Here is an 18,559-nt window from a genome sequence, read left to right as displayed (position 1 = left end):
ACCTAATTCGTAGAATTTATGAGGGAGAGCTTTCTCAATTGAGTTTCAGTTCCTATTCCCATAAAGGGAAAGGCAGCAATATGTAAGTACGACAGAACAAAGAAGTTTGATTTCGTACGCAGATGATGTGGCTCTCAGAAAAATTCATAAGAGTAGCGGAAATTATTACTTTGGGGATGATCAGTTTGGGTTCAGAAAGGGTAGAGGCACGCGTGATGGCATGGCAGTAATGAGGTTGCTGATAGAGAGGAATATCGAATTAAATCAGTATGTATTAGTAGTCGACGTCCGCGGGGCCCTATTTCGCGGACCGCGGTGCCGTCGCACCTCTTGCCACCCCCGCAGGCTGGTAGTGGACAGGGTTATTCAAAATCATCTATGCTTTTACGTACAAGTGTGTGTTAAGGAAATGGTGAAAATGCATGGGATAAACTGGAGGTAGGAATGGAAACTGGGGAGGAATTTATGACATCAGTTAAATTTGCGGATGAACAAGCCTACGTTTAGAAAACTGACCACTTTGATTTAAGATTGTGCCAGACATATCCTTAACAGTATTTTCTACTGATGGTCCCTCTAAAGGACATGAGTCTGGTCCAATAAGGGGCGGTTTCTATCTGTGATATTCAATGTTAAATTTAAAAGCAAATGTTTCAGTGTTTCGAGATCTCGGCCATTTCTGTATACTTTCCAGTGGATCGTCATTCGTAATTTCTTTCCCTACCTTCGCTCATATGCCGAGTTTTATGTTCTATGATAGTGCTATTTTCTAGAGGACGGTTCTTTCTTTGACAATTCGTGTAAAATATTGGATCGAATATGACAGTTTTTGTGAATTCATTTCTCCTTTCCATGAACTTTTTCTTTCGCGTGTGTATGTCCTGTAATTATATCTAATGTGACTGTTGGTTCTACTGTTTGGTCGGCTGTGGGTTAAGTTAACGCAACAGGCAGCGTGAGCGTGGGAGCATGTGTAAATAAATATTCACTGTAACTATTCACCAAATTTTTTGCGATGCCAGCTTTTAATCGAATTGCCTGAGACGGCGGATTTTAGTTTTATGCAACTTGCGCGTACGTAAAATACAGGATGGAGGAATTAAATGAGCTAATGACGTTTTTAAATTTAGATTCACGACTGGACCTGAAAGCCGTGGCATTGATGCAAATATTAGGTAAATTGAGCCAAGTTTTGGAATAAGAATGGTAAGTTATTGGATTATGTGCATAGTAGTATAAAATCAACCGTATGCTCCACTGTTTTAGGCTTGACAGGAACGGAAGACGGCCGGCGACTTATAGTCTCTTCACCAGCAATCGTGAGACTTATTATATTACTATGTACCGATTCATCAGATTCTGTGGCGAAAGATGCGTGCTTGTCACTAGTGAACATTTCAGCCGAAGAAAGCAGCGTGCCTGTTATCTTGGCTGCGTTAGACTCTCCAGCAAACGAAAGCATCGGTGAAATTAAGAGACAAGAAATAATCAGTATTTTACTGAATATTATTACCAACTCCTCGTTGGGATTTGCTGATTCTGCGTGTATGGTTTTATCTAATATGACCCGGCCTTCAGCGTATTGTGAAAAGATACTGGAGAGGATAGAAGAAACGGGGATTTCCTTGGACACCCTGGTTCGAATATTTTGCCAAATAGGTTACAATAAGAAAGGGGCCAATCTTAATTACTTGGGCCCAGTTTTCTCAAATTTAAGTCAGTTATCTGCGATGAGAAGGTGAGCACTGTTATGAATTATCAATAATAACTTAATTTTTATAAAGATGTAATGGAAACGAGACATTGTAAAGCCAAAACTTATTCAATCAAGTAAAATATGATTAATTTGAATGTATGTGGCCTGTTCAGAAATTAATTTATTACACAACATTAGGCACCTGTAATCAGCATACCCGTAATGTGACATTTCCGTTGGTATAATGTTGCAATTTCTGTCATGGCCCTGTGTCTACTCAAGGCTCAAGTTCTTTCATTCAACATGACAATGATAGCCATACCCAAACTTTATTTTAAGGTCAGTTTATGTCAAATCAACCCATTTTTTCACAAAATTAAACCACCCTACTCAAAATTCCATGAAATAGCTGTAGCCAAAACCCTTATTAATGTCAGGAACTGTAAAATTGAAGCCTCCTTCAAGGAACTATTTCAGAAATATGGCTGTAATACGTGTAAATAAAACTGTATTTTTTGCCACAAAGTGCAGTTATGGCGCATTTAGTATTCCGCTCAAAGCTCAACTTGCATTGAGTGAAAAATTCTGTAACTTACACAACACATTTTTAGGTTTTCCAAATGCTCTAGGGATCATGCAGTTTGTAGTCTAGTATTAGGGATCCATTAATTGAATATCAATAAAAGCAATATTGTAAATTTAAACCACCATTGTCTCTTTCAGTATATGCTGTCAATTGAAATGGATGCATTTTGAATGTTTGGCACATATTAATTTATTACTGTGGTAATAATTTACTTTGTGGGAAATGAAGGATAGTTCTTAGACATCCACTCAATGCTTTATAATGGATTCAAGTTTCAGAATTTTTCATTCAACAAAAGTTGAGTTATGGAATACTAAACATATTTTGATAACTTAATGGCAACAAAGGGGCTTTATCTAAACTTTAAATACCCATATTTCCGAAATCTTTTCATGTAAGAGGCTTTAATTTAACTGAGCCGCTGTAATCAATATGCATTATATCCACAGTGAATTTCATGGAATTCTAAGGTGGGTGGTTTGTTTCATGGTTTGATTTATGTGACATGGTTTGACCCATAATTGAGATAGAATATGTTTTATTATGTTATGTATATTTATACGTTGTATTATGTAATGATTGTATAGTTATTTTATTATAAGTTGTTACTGAGTTGCTTTATTCATAAATATGTTATTGTATAATTTGCATAATTTTTTATTCAAATGAAGCATGTTATAAAAGTGCATTGAAACAGAAAATTATCAAAATAAATAGTTTTTGGAAAATGTGGTGATGTAAAATTTGTACTAGACACGGAATTGACAATTTTTATGTTTTCAAATTTCACGTTTTAACTATGGAAACTGGGAAGATAGCGAAATGACCCTCTGTAAAGTGTCATTTTTGGTCCTATTCTGCTGGGAAAAATCTTTTTTTAGTTTGGATATAAGCATTAGGTTAAAAATATTTGAGTATTCTGATTAATAGTGAGTTTTTTTGCCCTCCATATCCCATTCTCATGCATACCTGTATGTTCTCTTGATAAGCTTGAGAAAATGTTCTAACATTAATGTAAGAAATTTCTATCAAAAAATCATTTGCGTAAATGAGGATTCAGACATGGATCCCTCAATTTTAAGCAGAGTACTTTACCTAGTTATGCTACTAATGCATTTCATCCACTGTCAGTTTCAATTAGATTCTTTTAAATACGCCCTGGAAATGGACTCCTTAGTAGCTTAATTCGCCAAAGGACAAAGCTGGACATTGTCAGATCAAATTCAAATCTAGGTGAATGATTGTCAACCGTATGATACCTTGATTTGTGTGTACATCAGTGGATAACTACCCTGAAGTTTCTGTTTGTACATTTTATGCAGTTTCTGATGAAACCCTAGGAAATGTTTAATTATGGTCAAGCTTTCCCTTGAAATCTGATCATTATTGTGTAATACATAAGTAGTATATAGTTTCTTCCAAATGTTACCATCACTGTTGTAGCCTTTCTTATATTTTACCACAATTCTTTGCTTAATATAATGATGCAGGTTAATGATAAGTACCGTGATCTTATATATTTCATAGCTTCTAAATATCTAATACTGATTATCTTCATAATATAATGGTATGCTATCAGTAATTTCATTTACTTCAACCACTTTTATAGTGAGAATCTTTTTAGAATTAGTTATTGGACACTTAAGAAGAGCAGTAGACAAGTGAATTTCCTAACAACCAATCCATGGTAACTGCTTCTACATCCCTTTAAAAATTACACAACAGTTACAGAAATGGTTTAGTCAGAAGTGTGTGTGCTTTTGACTCTTAAGATTTGACATGTGTCACAATTCAAAACAATTTCTCTTAGGTTATGTTTATAATGTTTCATATTCTAACATTCTTTTTTTATTTGCTTTGTAAATCCATTTTCCACCTCATAGTTTACATTGCTGCTCTCCTTATCTATTGTGATATCTGTCCAGGTCTCGTTCTAATTTGAATGATAAATATTTTATTGTGTTCTCTTTAGTCATTCCATTGTTATATTCATATCGAATGTCTACATAACTGTGATTTTATGCTTTATATCTGTTGGATTTGATCATTTCTTTCGATGGTGCCTCTGTTTAAGGTATTTGCTTGATAGGGAGCGTTGTGTCATTCAGCGATTGCTACCATTCACCGAATACAAGGATTCACTTATAAGACGAGGAGGCATTGTTGGCACTTTGAGAAATTGCTGTTTTGATAGAGGTTAGTATTTTATATTTCGGTAAATGTAATCATTTAATGCTTGGAAGAGGACAATTAGATGAGTGTCTTGTAAACATGAAAATTATGTAGTCAGCCACCTGAGAGTTAATTTTTGTTGTAGATGATCATGAGTGGTTATTGAGTAAGGAGGTTGACATTTTACCGCATTTGCTATTGCCACTTGCTGGTCCTGAAGAATTTGATGAGGAGGATAATGACAAGCTACCTCTTGAGTTACAGTACCTACCACCTGAAAAGTCACGAGAGCCTGATCCAGACATAAGAGCAATGCTTTTAGAAGCTATAACTAAGGTATCTGTAATGAAATGGCTGAATATTCTTTAGTTTTGATAACTGATGTATATCACTCATTTTAATTTTTTCATTTGTATAATTTTTTTCTGTTGTAATTCTACTCTTAATTTTGTATTTGTAACAGTTAAGCCAATGTCTTTAATAAGTATTATGTGATAATATATTTAATGTGGAAAGTATGTAAATATTCTGTTGTATAATGTTTTTCCTAATATTTTTTTAACCCTTCTATTCGTTGCCTTAATCAACAAACTAGCTGTGTGCTATCCGTGAAAATCGTGTAAAGATAAGGGATTGCAACACGTACGTGATTCTGCGAGAGTTACATAAATGGGAGAAGGACAGGAAAGCACTGTTAGCATGTGAAAATTTAGTGGATATTCTAATAAGGTAATTGTTCTTAGTTTTAGGAATGAAAATAGAATTATACTGAAATATATTCTGTAGTAATAGTGCAGATAATGTCATGAATCGCGTGGTTCATACTTGCACTGGGTATTTACATTGGTAGCTGCCACCTTGGTAAATCTGCATGGGTCATTCACTAAGTCTTTAGAAAAAAATAGAAAACAAATGTTTTTGGGTAGATTTTTTTTATGTTCAACAAATTGCCCATTTTGATTGATACACTTTTCCCAGCATTTCCCCCAACTTTATAAAATCATGATGTGAATCATTTTCTGCTGAGCTATTTTTTTAAATTTGTAACTAAAAGAAAGTCTTAGGTGGCCAAATCTGGTTATTCACCATTCGGTGGATGTTTTTATGATTCAAACTTAAATTCCATAATTTTCACTATCAAAACTGAAGGTTTGCACTTATACATTGTGTTGGTGGAAGAAAATTTTTTCTTTACCAATTATGGCTGGTTTTTCCTGATTTCTTCACCGAACTTGTGCAATAATGATCCATGATACTCTCCATTTATTGTTTGTCCTTTTTGTGAGTAACCATAGATGATTCCACATGCATCCTAAAAAGCATTGGCAATCAGCTTGTCGGCCAATTTCACCTTCTTCACAGCCCGTAGAAACCCATTGTTTTGACTGTTCCTTTGTCTCTATAGTATCCATGTTTCATCCACAGTTATGTATCATATTGCTGCCAAATTGGCAGCTGAATCATCCGCGCCATTGCGTTTATTCTCTGCCAATAGCAAACATGGCACCCATCTTGCAAATATTTTTTTCACTCTCAATTTTTGGTCAAAATTGAAAATACTCTACCTTGTGATATAACTGTGGCCTAAACATTTTTTTGAACTTTAGTTCACTCAATTATTGTATTAAATATTACTCCAAATCAAATCGTGGATTTTGTCAATCATTTCGGAGGAAGTTACTTCCACTGGACATCCCAAACAATGTTCATCATTTGTGGATGCATGGCCACATTTAATCTCATTTACCCAATTGTAAACAGTCCGAAACACACGAGCAGGTGTGCCATGAACTTTATCCAACTTTGATATCTTTCGATTTTAAACCTTTTAATTAAAAATTTTAAATCATCTCACAAAACTTATTTTTTTTAAATTTTTTTTCATTGACAAAAGTTTTTTGTTTCAATTGAATATGAAAGTGGAACCATGCGATGGATATAGCTGAAACTTAAACAGCGATCCAGTGAGAGATGACGCTTACTAAAAGTAACCTTTTCCGATATTATGGGTGCCATCTCTTGGATTTTCTTAGGAATTATTGAATTGCCCACGTATCAAGTTGCCTTTAGTGTATTTGATACCAACTCATTGATATTTGCATGCATTACTCATATTTTATGGCAAAACTGTGAAACTTGTAATGTTGTGTTAAGTTTCATTTGTGGTGCATTAAATTATAGAAATTAAAAATACATAGGCAAATATCTACTTCTGCCTCTACCATTTAATGATAATGTTTGGCTGTTAAAGTGTGGAACTCTTTATCTTAGCTAGCTTAGAATGAATCAACTAGCGGAATGAAACAATATGCCTTTCATTTGGGACTTCTAATGTGAAAGCATGATATCATATACATATTTTGGTATAATATATATGTACATTCAACCAATAATTAGTTCATTAGTAATAAAATGAGATTTGACAAGCAAAATTTACTGAATAAATCAATTTAGTAACTAATTTAGACTGCTTAAATTGTTATCGTGAATTAATATAGCTTCCCCATTATGCCCCAGATTTTTTTTATTATCAGTAGTTAATATATAAAATGGAATATGAGGAATATGATATGCTATACAAAATTTACATGGAAGTATGAAGGGCATTGCTAGGGATTTTGATGTGAGAACATATGAATGTGACAGTTCATGCATACCAATAACATGCATGTGTACTGACTGCATGAAGTTCGTATTTTTTCACAAAATCTTTATCACGGTACTACCGGTTTTGAAGCATAGGCAACATGATCAGATAAACTCTGATACCAGAACACCTGATGATGCCACCAATGCGTTGAAACCGGTAGTAGTACGACAAAGTATTTATGAAAAAATACGAAGTTTATTCATTCATTGATCATGAATTTTCACAAACCAGAGCCTAAAACCACCAAATACATAAACAGCCTTGTGCATTTGTTAATAATAATAGGTGAATGTTAATGTTTCATATTTTGTTAAATTTTTCAGGACTGAAGATGAAATAGGAGAGGATATCATTGATCAGGTTGAAGTTCCTCCAGACCTTGCTGAAAAGTTCATGAAAATGGATGAAGAGTTTATGCAAGATTAATAACATTATAACATTATCAGTTTTATATTTTTATAAAGTGATGAAATATATGTTATAAGTTTCTCCATGATTCCTGATGTCACTTCTGGTCACTTCAATAGTGATAACATCATCTACACGTAAATCAATTTTTTTAACAATAACACATGTAATGGGGATTGCATGTATGTTAAGTAAATTATTATTGATTAAGCATTTTACTGTGGACAATAATGAATTGAAGTAATTAGCAATTGTCAATGTGCCTTATTTCTCTTTTTGTAAATTTTGCTTTGATTTTTTAAAATATTGAAATTGGGTAAGAAATGCAAAGAATATGGATGCATTGTTGTTAGTTAAATATTGGAAAAATTCTTTTGATAGAAATTTAGTTAATTAATATGTAAATTTTCATAAAAGATATCACTGTTGTTATTAGACAAATATAAAAGTATTTTACTGAGAAAACTCTGTCATTCCTGCTTGTTATAGAAGGCATTTATGCGCCTCATTCCCACTTCACTGGGGGAACTTATCTTGCTTAGTAGTCTATCCAAATTTCCAGAATATCCCGTGATACAGTATTTGTAATTTTTAACACAGAAAACAATGATTACATGAATCACATTATCAGTCTAGATTCAGGAATCAATAAAAAGAGACGTTTCAGGCGTGATATGGTGGAATATCATGATTAATTAAAAATAGCAATTTTCCACAAAAATAAAGTTTAATGCGACTGGTTTCAATGTTACTACATCACCTGATGATGATGTAGTAACATTGAAACCGGTCGCATTAAACTTTATTTTTGTGGAAAATTGCTATTTTTAATTAATCAGGAATCAAAATGATTGGATATGTTAAAAGTTGTATTTTCAATTTTTGCCTGGACTTAACTGGCACAAAGAATCGGAATTGTGTTCAAAGAAAATAAATCAATGCTAATTATGTGTATAATATATTATTGTAATCTTACTTGCATAATAGTTTCTAATATAGATTGGAATTTTTATAATGTAGAACCCCAAAATTTGTCTATCCCAAATTTGAAGGCAAAAAGTTATGTCTGCCTTAAGATACTATTTTTGAAACCTACTGGAGAATGGTAAGTGCTTCGGCATTGGGAACATATATCTTTATAGATTATGAACAGGAACTGTTTCCTCCCATGTATGCATACAAGCTGATGCTGTATGCTTCAATCTCTATGTGGCCTAGGTAACCCATGCACTATCATTTATGTAATGATTACTTAACGATTACCCAAATGGTAAAGATTGCTGTAGAAAAGGTGGAGGGAGAGTTGCATTTTTTTATCTGAATTGACTTAAAATACAAGCTATTAAGTGTTAGTGAACCCAGCCTTAGGTAGGGATATACCCTGTAGTCCTTACATAAGCTGTCTTTCCCTTCTCTGAGATAAGAACTAACACTGCTGTAATATTATCTTCTGCCCACATTCCTTCTTCATAAATGCTATGAAAAAACCTGTATAAACTATTTTTCCACTTTTTTCTCTAATTAGTTCCATTGGAAGTCCATCCATCTCAATGGCCTTATTTCATTTCAATTTCCTGAATCCCCTTTTGATCTCACAATCAATTATGCATGGTGCTATGCTATCCCCATCTACATCATTTTCTCCCTCTTTGTCTAAACTTGCTGTACTATTATCTTTACTGCATACTATAGATTTCTCCATGCATTCTTTCCATCTTTCTCGAATCTTTCCTGGTTCAAGTGCATAGTAATTTTTCTGCTATACCTTAAATAGTATGCGTAGATTATACCCTCTAACTTCCTCATAGTGCTTTCAGCTTTCTGCACATAGCAAGCATTTCCGACTTCTTTCTTAAACCCTCCCTAATCCTTTTACTGTATTCTTAACCATACTTCTTTAGCACTATTAGTTTCCCTCCTCAGTTTATTATTTACCTTGTTGTACTTACTTTACCTTATTGTGTATTTACATTCTTCCATTTGTTATGCTTAATCGCTAATGGGTGGTATTGGCAGTTTCAAAGATAGGCCTAATTATCAGTTTGCACAATTGACAGCAAGGATAACTAAAAAATAAATTATATATTAAGACTAAAACTAATTATAATCGTTTGATAAAATCATGAATTAATTAATGAATATCATGTCTGCCGATGCTACCAACCCTGATTCCAGGCATTTGCTTGTACATTTCATTGACCATAACTTATTTAATCACATCTTTATTGGCTTACATTGAGCAATACAGAAAATTAAAAAAAATTTAAAAATGTGGTGCTCTTGTAGAAGCTATTGTTGAATGTGCGATTTGGTAAAATTTTCTAATTTGTCTTCTGTAGATTGGCAATGTCTTAATATAAAGATTCTTCCTTGGAAGAATCTTTACAGTACAGAATTACACTGCAGAATTGTTGCATGCGTTGTTTTTTTTAATTGATTCTATACAAATGATCATTCCGTTATGTTGTTCAAGCCTCATTTTTTCTTTCTAATGGGTGCAGGGGACGTTGAATTCAATGAAGAACTGGAGGAGAAGGTAGTTAATGTTGAATCAACTTCTGGGTGATCTAAGGATAGTAATCCAGCATCCAAGAGAACCTGAAGAGAATATGAAAGCATTTAATTAAATGACCGAGTAGAGTATGCTTATGGAAATGGAACTCCGTAGTAATATATAAAAATAATAATACATTTTCTTTGCCTAGCGATCAAGTGGTTACAACTGTTACACTTGATATAAGACATGTCAGGGGAAAGTAACGAAATACATACATGGATACAAGAGACATATCAGGCATTATCAAGAAATTCAGCAATTGAATAAAACATTTTTATTTTAAGAACCTGAGTAGATTGACTTTAAATGCAGCCACACTTTTTTGGGCCTTAATCTCAGCTGAGAGTTTATTATAAAGTTGAAGGCCCTTAAAATTTGGGCCAGCACCTGCATTTTTTGTATGTAGATGTGAAACGTGCAGCTGCTCATTCTGCCTAGTATTTATGTGTATCGCAATTTTTCTCATACTTTGATTTCTTTTTGTATGTACTACTACTTGAAAAATATATGGCCCTGGCAATATATCCAATTTTTTAAACAGGGTATGGTAAGGGGCATCGTCTAAAGCAAAAGTCATGAGCCGAATGGCTCTTTTTTGGGCCCTGAACATATATATGTATATATATATATAGTATATATATGTATGCATAAAAATATAGATATAGTATGTATATATAATAATAATATAATTTCAACATGGATAGAGATCAAGATTGTGCAGGGGCTAACATACTGGCTTCCCACCCAGAGGGCCTGGGTTCAAATCCCGGCAGTGTTGAATATTTTTCAGAGGTATCTTGGTCTCTACTTGAGGTGCTTTGTGGAGGGCACTTGGAGTGAATACGCCGTCTGTCGGACGGGATGCTAAGCTGTGGAACCCTTGGCGCCTTTCGTAAAGAGTAGGCTAATGCCGATGCCGGGTTCTCTCCACCCTTCATCCTTTCCTGTCCATCCCCTATGGCGCAAATGACCTCAGCGGTCAGTCACCTCCCCTAAGTACTACTACTACTTCATAATGGATAGTATAATCCTACAACATTTGTTATCATTGAATGATATTTAGGAATCGATTTTTCATGTAATTTTGAATTCTCTCTCGTCTATGATTAAGTTTATCAAGATTTTACATTAAGTATTGGTGAAAATTTTACATGGAAGGGCTGGCCAGATAATATGCCAACATGTTATGGAGGGGAATGGCTGTGAAGACTTGTGGGATAAGGATAGGCATCAGAATCTCTGGATATTGAAATGGTAAATGGAAATATGTATGTATTTGGAATTCTAATTGTCTAAATTGCAATGGCATATAGCTTTTTTGACATTTATAAAAAAAATTTAAGCATGATTGGATACTTCCTATGATAATGTATCCTTTCTTTCTGGTAATATCATATGATTAAATTTTTCATAATTTAATTAATTATCGTTAATCATTAATTGTGTTAGGAAGCAGAAATAATCAAAGTTCGGTGTTTTTAGGTATGTGGATGCAGTTTTAAATAATTTTTTAACGTAGGAACATGAAATTGGTTTCATTCAAGTGAGAGAGATGGGAGAAATCAAAAAGTAGCCCGTAAATTCAAAAAATAGTTACCTATTTCTAATATGCTATCGATTGCCCTTGTGATATCAATTCAAAAAAATAGTTACTCTGTGCTATATACCCTAGGAAGCATAGAAAAGAAGGGAACTGTTAGAAATGGAGGGCACTAACCCTGAAATGGCTTTTTATAAAAATAGTTTGGTGTGTGGTTAATGTCTTCTATGTTCACCACCACTGTAGATATCAACCCAAAGGTTGGTTTTATAGGTTAGGATACAGTTCACCTAGTATTAATGGTGTGTTAATTTAATACATCAGGGTGGGGGGAGGCTGTCCAGATAATAATATGGTGCCCAAAAACCACATAGCTTGGGAGAAGCTGAAGGTACCCAGAGGAATCCTCTGGGAAATAAGCCTCGTCTATCAGGTCAGCAGTCCAATGGACTACCAAATCCCCCATCTTGAAACACATCGAATAAATAATTTCTTTGATTGAAATATGTTTTGTGACAACGTAGTAATAAGCCATCAAAATCTCATAGTAGTAGTATTTAGGGGAGGTGACCAACAGCTGAGGTCATTTGCGCCATAGGGGAGGGACAGGAAAGGATGAAGGGTGGAGAGAAACAAAAGGCACCAAGGGGACCACAGCTTAGTGTCCCATCTGAATGATGGCATACTCTCTCAAAGTGCCCTCCACAAAGCACCTCAAGTAGGGATCAAGATACCACTGATAAATATTCAACACCGCTGGGATTTGAACCTGGGCCCTCTGGGTGGGAAGCCAGTACGATAGCCACAGCACCATCTTGAGCCCCCAAAATCTCATATTTAGCATTCTAGTAGCACTGTTTTTACCATATCTTGATCTTATTACTAACCAAAAGGAAGGGATTCCAGTCAAATTAAAAATATCACTGTGACATTAAATTCGGAATAAAATTTAAAGTCTCGGATAAAGTTGTCGAGTAATACTTTTTTTAAATGGATGGTTTTTTCAGGCAGAAACAATAAATGGAATTCATAAGATTTAAAGCCCTCTCACCTTTGGCTTCATCTGAGGTAAGGTGACATTTGCCAGAGATTGATCAGTTTTTCCGGAGATTTTCTGTCGGATCAGTTCTCTGAGATGTTTGCAATAGTATCTAGTGGAGTGAGAGTTGAGCTGGTTTCCCCAGATGGCCCTCATAGTGACAAGATCCATTTGGAGGATCTGCTGTTTCTTTGACTCCATATTTTGGAGTCTCTGACTGGGAGTCCTTTGAGGATTTTCATATTCCTCAAGCCCCTTTGCTCTGGGAACAGTTCGACCAAATGCAACCTTTGGCTTTGCAGCTTCCTTTCTAAGTTCCTTGTCTGCTTGAATCCTCTCAGGTTTTATCCTTTGCTGACGCATTTCCAACACTGATATCCCCAATCCTTTGCAAATGTTATCGGTCCCTTCCTGTTCCTTCAGCACTTTTGAGTAGCCATTCGACCATGGTGTCCCAAAGCGAATTCGGAACAAATCTGACACCCACTCAGGATTTGTCAAGTGGCTGAGATCCTTTGTGATTACTAACTTTTCCAATTTATTCTGCTGCAAAGTACCCTGAGCAACTGTTTCCATGGGATTACCCCCATCCAACTCCAGTGGACTCAGGGATTGCAAGGCATCTGCCACTGTGGTATCCACTTCATCCCATGACTGTACTTTCCTACAGAATTGTTCTGAAATCTGTGAATAAAATTTACGGAATAAACATGGAATATTTATCCCATGAGCCCTGATGATTAGTTTTTGCCAATGTATCAGAGTTCATATGTCAATAAATTATGCAATTCATTATCCATTTTCGAAAAAATTACCATTTGCAAGCACATAAATTCTTTTTGTTATCCAATGGCTTTTAAGACATATTTTCAAAAAGAGCACTGCTCTATGCACTGAAATTCAAAGGAAAAATGTTATGAAAATGATGCTTAGCAGGACCTACCTTATTAATTTCATCTTCATTTTCTTTTTCGAGTCTTTCCAGTTGCATTTCCTCAATATTTAGGCATTTTTCAGCTAGCCTCTTTTGTGCAATAATGTATCTCTGGTATGGGTTTTTTTCATAAGTTTTAGGTAAATCACTGCAAATGGTAAGCGTGAAAGAAAAAGTTAGATAGATTTATTCGCCATAGAACAATACATAATTGTATGGGCTTTGTTAAGATTCAATTACATTTATAGGTGCATTTAAAAAACAAATTCATAGGAATAATAATGTACATGAAATATATGAGCATTAAACATTAAAATAACAGAATTCCCTACATTGGCTCTTTCTATATACTCTTGGACAGTGTAAAAAACATTATTTAAAAAGTAATTTGTCAACTTTTTTTAAAATTTATTTTCTTGGGTGAGTATTCGTTTTAACTCTTCAGGAAGTCAATTAAACAGCAGTCTTCCTGAAACTTCTGAAGTTTTTTGTAGTGCTGCTACTCTGCAATGGCCATTATGAAAATTATCCTTACCCTTGGTGTCGTACTTGTGAACATCCCTATTTCTGACCAGTGAATGGGTTTTGGTGCAGGCATACAAAATCACATTATTCATATAGTAAAATTTTTGTCATAATATATTTCCTAGATAAAGGAGATAACTTCAGGCGTCACTTTGTGGAAACAATACATATTTGCAAAAGAAACACTTGGTTTTTCCACATGAAATTTAATCACAACCTAGGTTTTGACACTCAGCGTCATCATCAGGTCATGATGACGCTGAGCGTCGAAACCTAGGTCGTGATTGAATTTTATGTGGAAAAACCAAGTGTTTCTTTTGCAAATATTTCCTAGATGATCATTTAAATGGTTGTTTGGATAAAAGAGGGGAGGATTCCCCTTCCACACCTAATCTCACCTCTTTTTCTTCCGTCCCCATCTGGTCAGTCACTCCTCTTATGCTTAAATATTTTAAAGTATTTTGTTCTTTTTTTGATTTTATTTCTAGGAAGAGAAAGGCTAAGTAAATATTGAAATAGACATTCATAAACTAGAGCAGATGGAACTGTTCTCCTATCTTGGAAGTGTTCTGGATGAAAATGGTCTAAGTAGTTTGGACATAGATGAAGAATGCCTTAGGCAGAGAAGCTTTTACATGGCAGAGGAAATTGATGACACAGATGTTGAGTAATCATGTTAAGAAAAGTCTCGTCAAAACTTCCATAATTCCAAAGGAGGCAGGGAAGATAGATGCAGAGTATTGATTGGCAATGGAATATTGAAAACTGACCAACAGAATGAAAATTTTTAGTCAAATGAGGATGGAGTTAGAATAGGACAGGCATGTTGTATGGAATGAAGGGTAGAAGGAAGTATGTGGGATTGATGGGGGGCTTATTGTACTGTTGGATGATTGGTTGGTTGTGTTTTGCCGGGAGAGGCAAGGAAATAGTCATTGCATCCATACAAAACCTGCATCAACCTGTAGATTATCAATAATAAGGGTAGAGAACTGGGCTACAGGAGGGCCCAAGTTCAATTTGAATAATGCCTTGCTGAGATTTTTTGGGTGCTATATCTTCCTGGTAAAGTACAGGTGATGGGGAAAGGAACTTGCCTACCCTTATGAGTGAATTTCAGCTGTAGAACTGAACGAGGAAACCGGAATAGTAGCCAACAAAATTATGTATGAGGTAGGTGATGTGGCAAAGTGTTTAACTTAGGAGATAGGTACCGATAGTGTATCTGTCTAACCATATATTTTCATCAATTATACATTATATTGCTTCATGTACTGTTAGGATTTCCCTAATGAGAAAAGCAAGTAATCTGTAAGGATTGTTTTGTCACAAGTTGTGGAAAAATTGTTATGCCATGGTGAAGTATAATTTATTTGGAGAGTTGTAACAATTCTATGGTGCTCAGTGATTAATAATAGACAGATTGACCAAATAAACACCAAGTTTAGACATTCTATAGCAATATTGGCAATATATACGTGCCATAATTAGTAAGTTTTTGGTCAACGTTTTGGAATTAAATCATTTAATATTTAACTATTTCGAGGAAGAAAATATATATATCGAACTTCAAATTTATTTAATTTTAGAATCGTTAGTCCCTTCAGCTGAGTAGACTTCACGAGACCTCTGAGTTGGATAGTTCTGACAATGAAGGCACCACTTAAAGAGATATATATATTGAGTTAATTCAAATTATCATACCACAAACAGCTTTCCAATTAATCAATATATCACTATCGATGATTTCAAATCAGTTTCTTATCTATACCGCAAAGATGACTGAACAGCTTTCTTTAACTGAATTGCTTTTACCTTTTTGATGTTGGAGATGGCTTGTACAAAGTAGCAAAGCTGATTGTAGAGGGTGGAATTTGCCCATGGAGAATGCTTTTCTTGCCACCATTGGCGATCTCAGGATTTATATCTTGCGACTGAATGCTTGTCCAAGAAGAATGCAATTTACATTCCTTAGGGTCAGAAGCAGAATATCAAAGTGAAAAAGGAAAAATCAATGTTATTTCCTTATTTAGTAAAGTGATTCCTTCATAAGCATTTAAGTTGATGGAGTATTATGTGAAATTTTAAAGTTTTTCCAGCAGTTTTGTACCAGTTAAGGTAGATTTTTGATGGATTAAAGAACTAAAAACTGCTCCACCTCATAGTCCCAACTTACTGACACCAAACACCTTACCACTATACACTTAACCATTCTTCAATTCCAATTTGCATTTCCTACCTCCTTTGATTCTATCCTTCATTCCTAATGGGGAAATTTATTCAAATATAACCTACAGTATAATATTATGGGGATCAGCTGCAATTTCTCAAAGCATCTTTAAAATGCAAAACAAAGCTATTAGAATCATCACCAGGAAACCTCACAATGCTCCATCAATGCATATTTTCCATGAATTATAAATTGCTACCACTCTAAATTATGCATCTATCTATCTGCATCTAAATTATGTTTTTAATTCTATATATAAAAAATAACATTGGCAACTATTCTCTTAACTCTGCCTATCATCATCCTTACACCAGAGGAAGGAATGACATCCATCATGGGAATATAAGAACTAAAGCATTGAAATTAGGACCCAATGAAATGGGCATCAGATTATATAACAAACTACCCAAAAGTATCAAGGATACAAAGGGAACTGCTGCATTCAGGCATAAATTAAAAAGATATCTACAGCGCAATATGTTCTACTCGGTTGACGAATATCTCAACAATATTCCTGAGTGGTTTATGGTCATCATTTCTTTTATGTATCTTAATTGAGCCTGTGTCTTCGCTCCTTTTTGACGTGCCTTATATAATGCACATAAACCACCCACCTGGTATTTTTGTATTGTGATCTCTGGGCAAATAAAAAGTAATAATAATAATAATAATCTCTTCCTTCATCTCCCTCAATTATTTAAAATTACTCAGTCAATTATAATCTTAAACATTCCATTGTCAGTGAATATGCACTGCATCTATCTTTCCTACATTCTTTGAATTTCTTCCAATGGCCATCTCTCTTCATCCACCATTCCTAGCACTGATTCATTTATTTCCTTCCTGCCATTTTGATTTTCTCCATCCTCCTCCACACCTGTGTCACAAAAGGCTTTATCCTTTTGCCTTCTTGACTAAGTTTTCGAGCCATTCAAAACACTACTCCATATTAAGTTTTCATAAGTCTTTTCTTTATGCATTGATTTTCGGTCTCTCTAATTGTCTTCCTCTGTTTTTTAAAAGCATATTTATAAAAAACAGTTCTTTTTAATATACTTATTACTTTTCCTATCTTCCTCCTAAGAACTTCCTTAGTAGGTGAACTGTTTGTTATACCTACTCCAGTTTATGCTCATCTTTAATTTTGATCTTAGCTTTTCTAATCATTGAGAATATTATTTATTTTTTATCATACCGTACTGATTCTGTGATTCACTCAGAATGATGCATTGATTGAATGGGTAACTAAAGCTTGATCATCCAAAATTATTACCGACTTCATTAGTTTCCAACCCCTTTTCATCTCATCGGCTAGCTCTCTCCATGCCTCTCTTATCATTTCCTCAACATATACGTGGCATAGATAATAACCATTTACCTACGTGTTTGGATCTTGGCTGGTAATTCCCTTCCACAATCATTTCTTTTAGTGTGGGAATTTTCCGTGATACAAATTTCAAATTATTTTTTGTGAAATAAGTCCTATTATTATCTTCTTTGGGGCCCCGTGTTGGCTTTTTTGTGGTTGCTTTTACATCTCCAGACTGAAAAGAACATTATAAGGTAGAAGAAAGATGTATGCGAAAAGGCTACATGTTGGTAATACCGACTACTTATTTTGTAAGCCTTTTTAATTTGAATTACCATTTTGGAAGGTGGTCACAGAAATTCTCTACGTTGTAATAAAGTTATACGCGAATCTCGTAGGGAAAAACTAATAGAAATCGCTACCTGGGACCCTGAAGCATTCAAAGCAACGGTTGCTAAGGTACCTAATTATCGTGACTACGCTCAGGGCAACAGCAACAACCATGTACTGTTTCTTCAGTTTTACGAATTTTTAAGTTCCGATTTCAGTCAAAGGTTACAGAAAATATCTTCCGCTTTCATTTGGGGTTCCTATCAGTGCTAGACGCACACTAATGGTTTCGCGATGTGAATTTTTAAAATATTAAAATGCTAATACGTATTTTTTGCATACAATAGCAACTTCAGCTTGGTTAATATAATTAAATATTACAGAATGTATTGCTGAATTTAAATGGAAACAATAAAAGACAAAAGAATGGAATATCTGTTTGCTTGCAACATTTTGAACGAGCGGTTTGTTTCCTCACATTTCAATCGTTTCGCCGATGTTATTTCATGTCAATTAGTTCAACATTTACTCAACGGCGTTGTGCTAGTGTTTTTTTCGTGTGCTGGACCTAGCGTGGGCCAAC

General features: G+C 34.6%; 1 protein-coding gene across 1 annotated transcript; it reads left to right on the top strand.

Moving 5' to 3' along the window:
• The first annotated feature begins 955 nt into the window (after positions 1 to 955).
• LOC139697687 (protein HGH1 homolog) lies at positions 956 to 8,447 on the top strand. The gene is made up of 6 exons (XM_071596504.1): positions 956 to 1,175; positions 1,267 to 1,738; positions 4,357 to 4,478; positions 4,600 to 4,790; positions 5,050 to 5,183; positions 7,428 to 8,447. Exons 1-6 carry the CDS (start codon positions 1,091 to 1,093, stop codon positions 7,528 to 7,530), a joined length of 1,107 nt encoding a protein of 368 aa, XP_071452605.1. The 5' UTR covers positions 956 to 1,090; the 3' UTR covers positions 7,531 to 8,447.
• Positions 8,448 to 18,559: the final 10,112 nt, after the last annotated feature.

Source organism: Hetaerina americana, unplaced genomic scaffold, assembly GCF_022747635.1.
Source record: "Hetaerina americana unplaced genomic scaffold, ioHetAmer1.1.p SCAF_8, whole genome shotgun sequence".
In the NCBI taxonomy this organism is placed as follows: Eukaryota; Metazoa; Arthropoda; class Insecta; order Odonata; family Calopterygidae; genus Hetaerina; species Hetaerina americana.
Note: the sequence above shows the minus strand (reverse complement) of the source record. Positions and strands in the feature narration are given on the sequence as shown.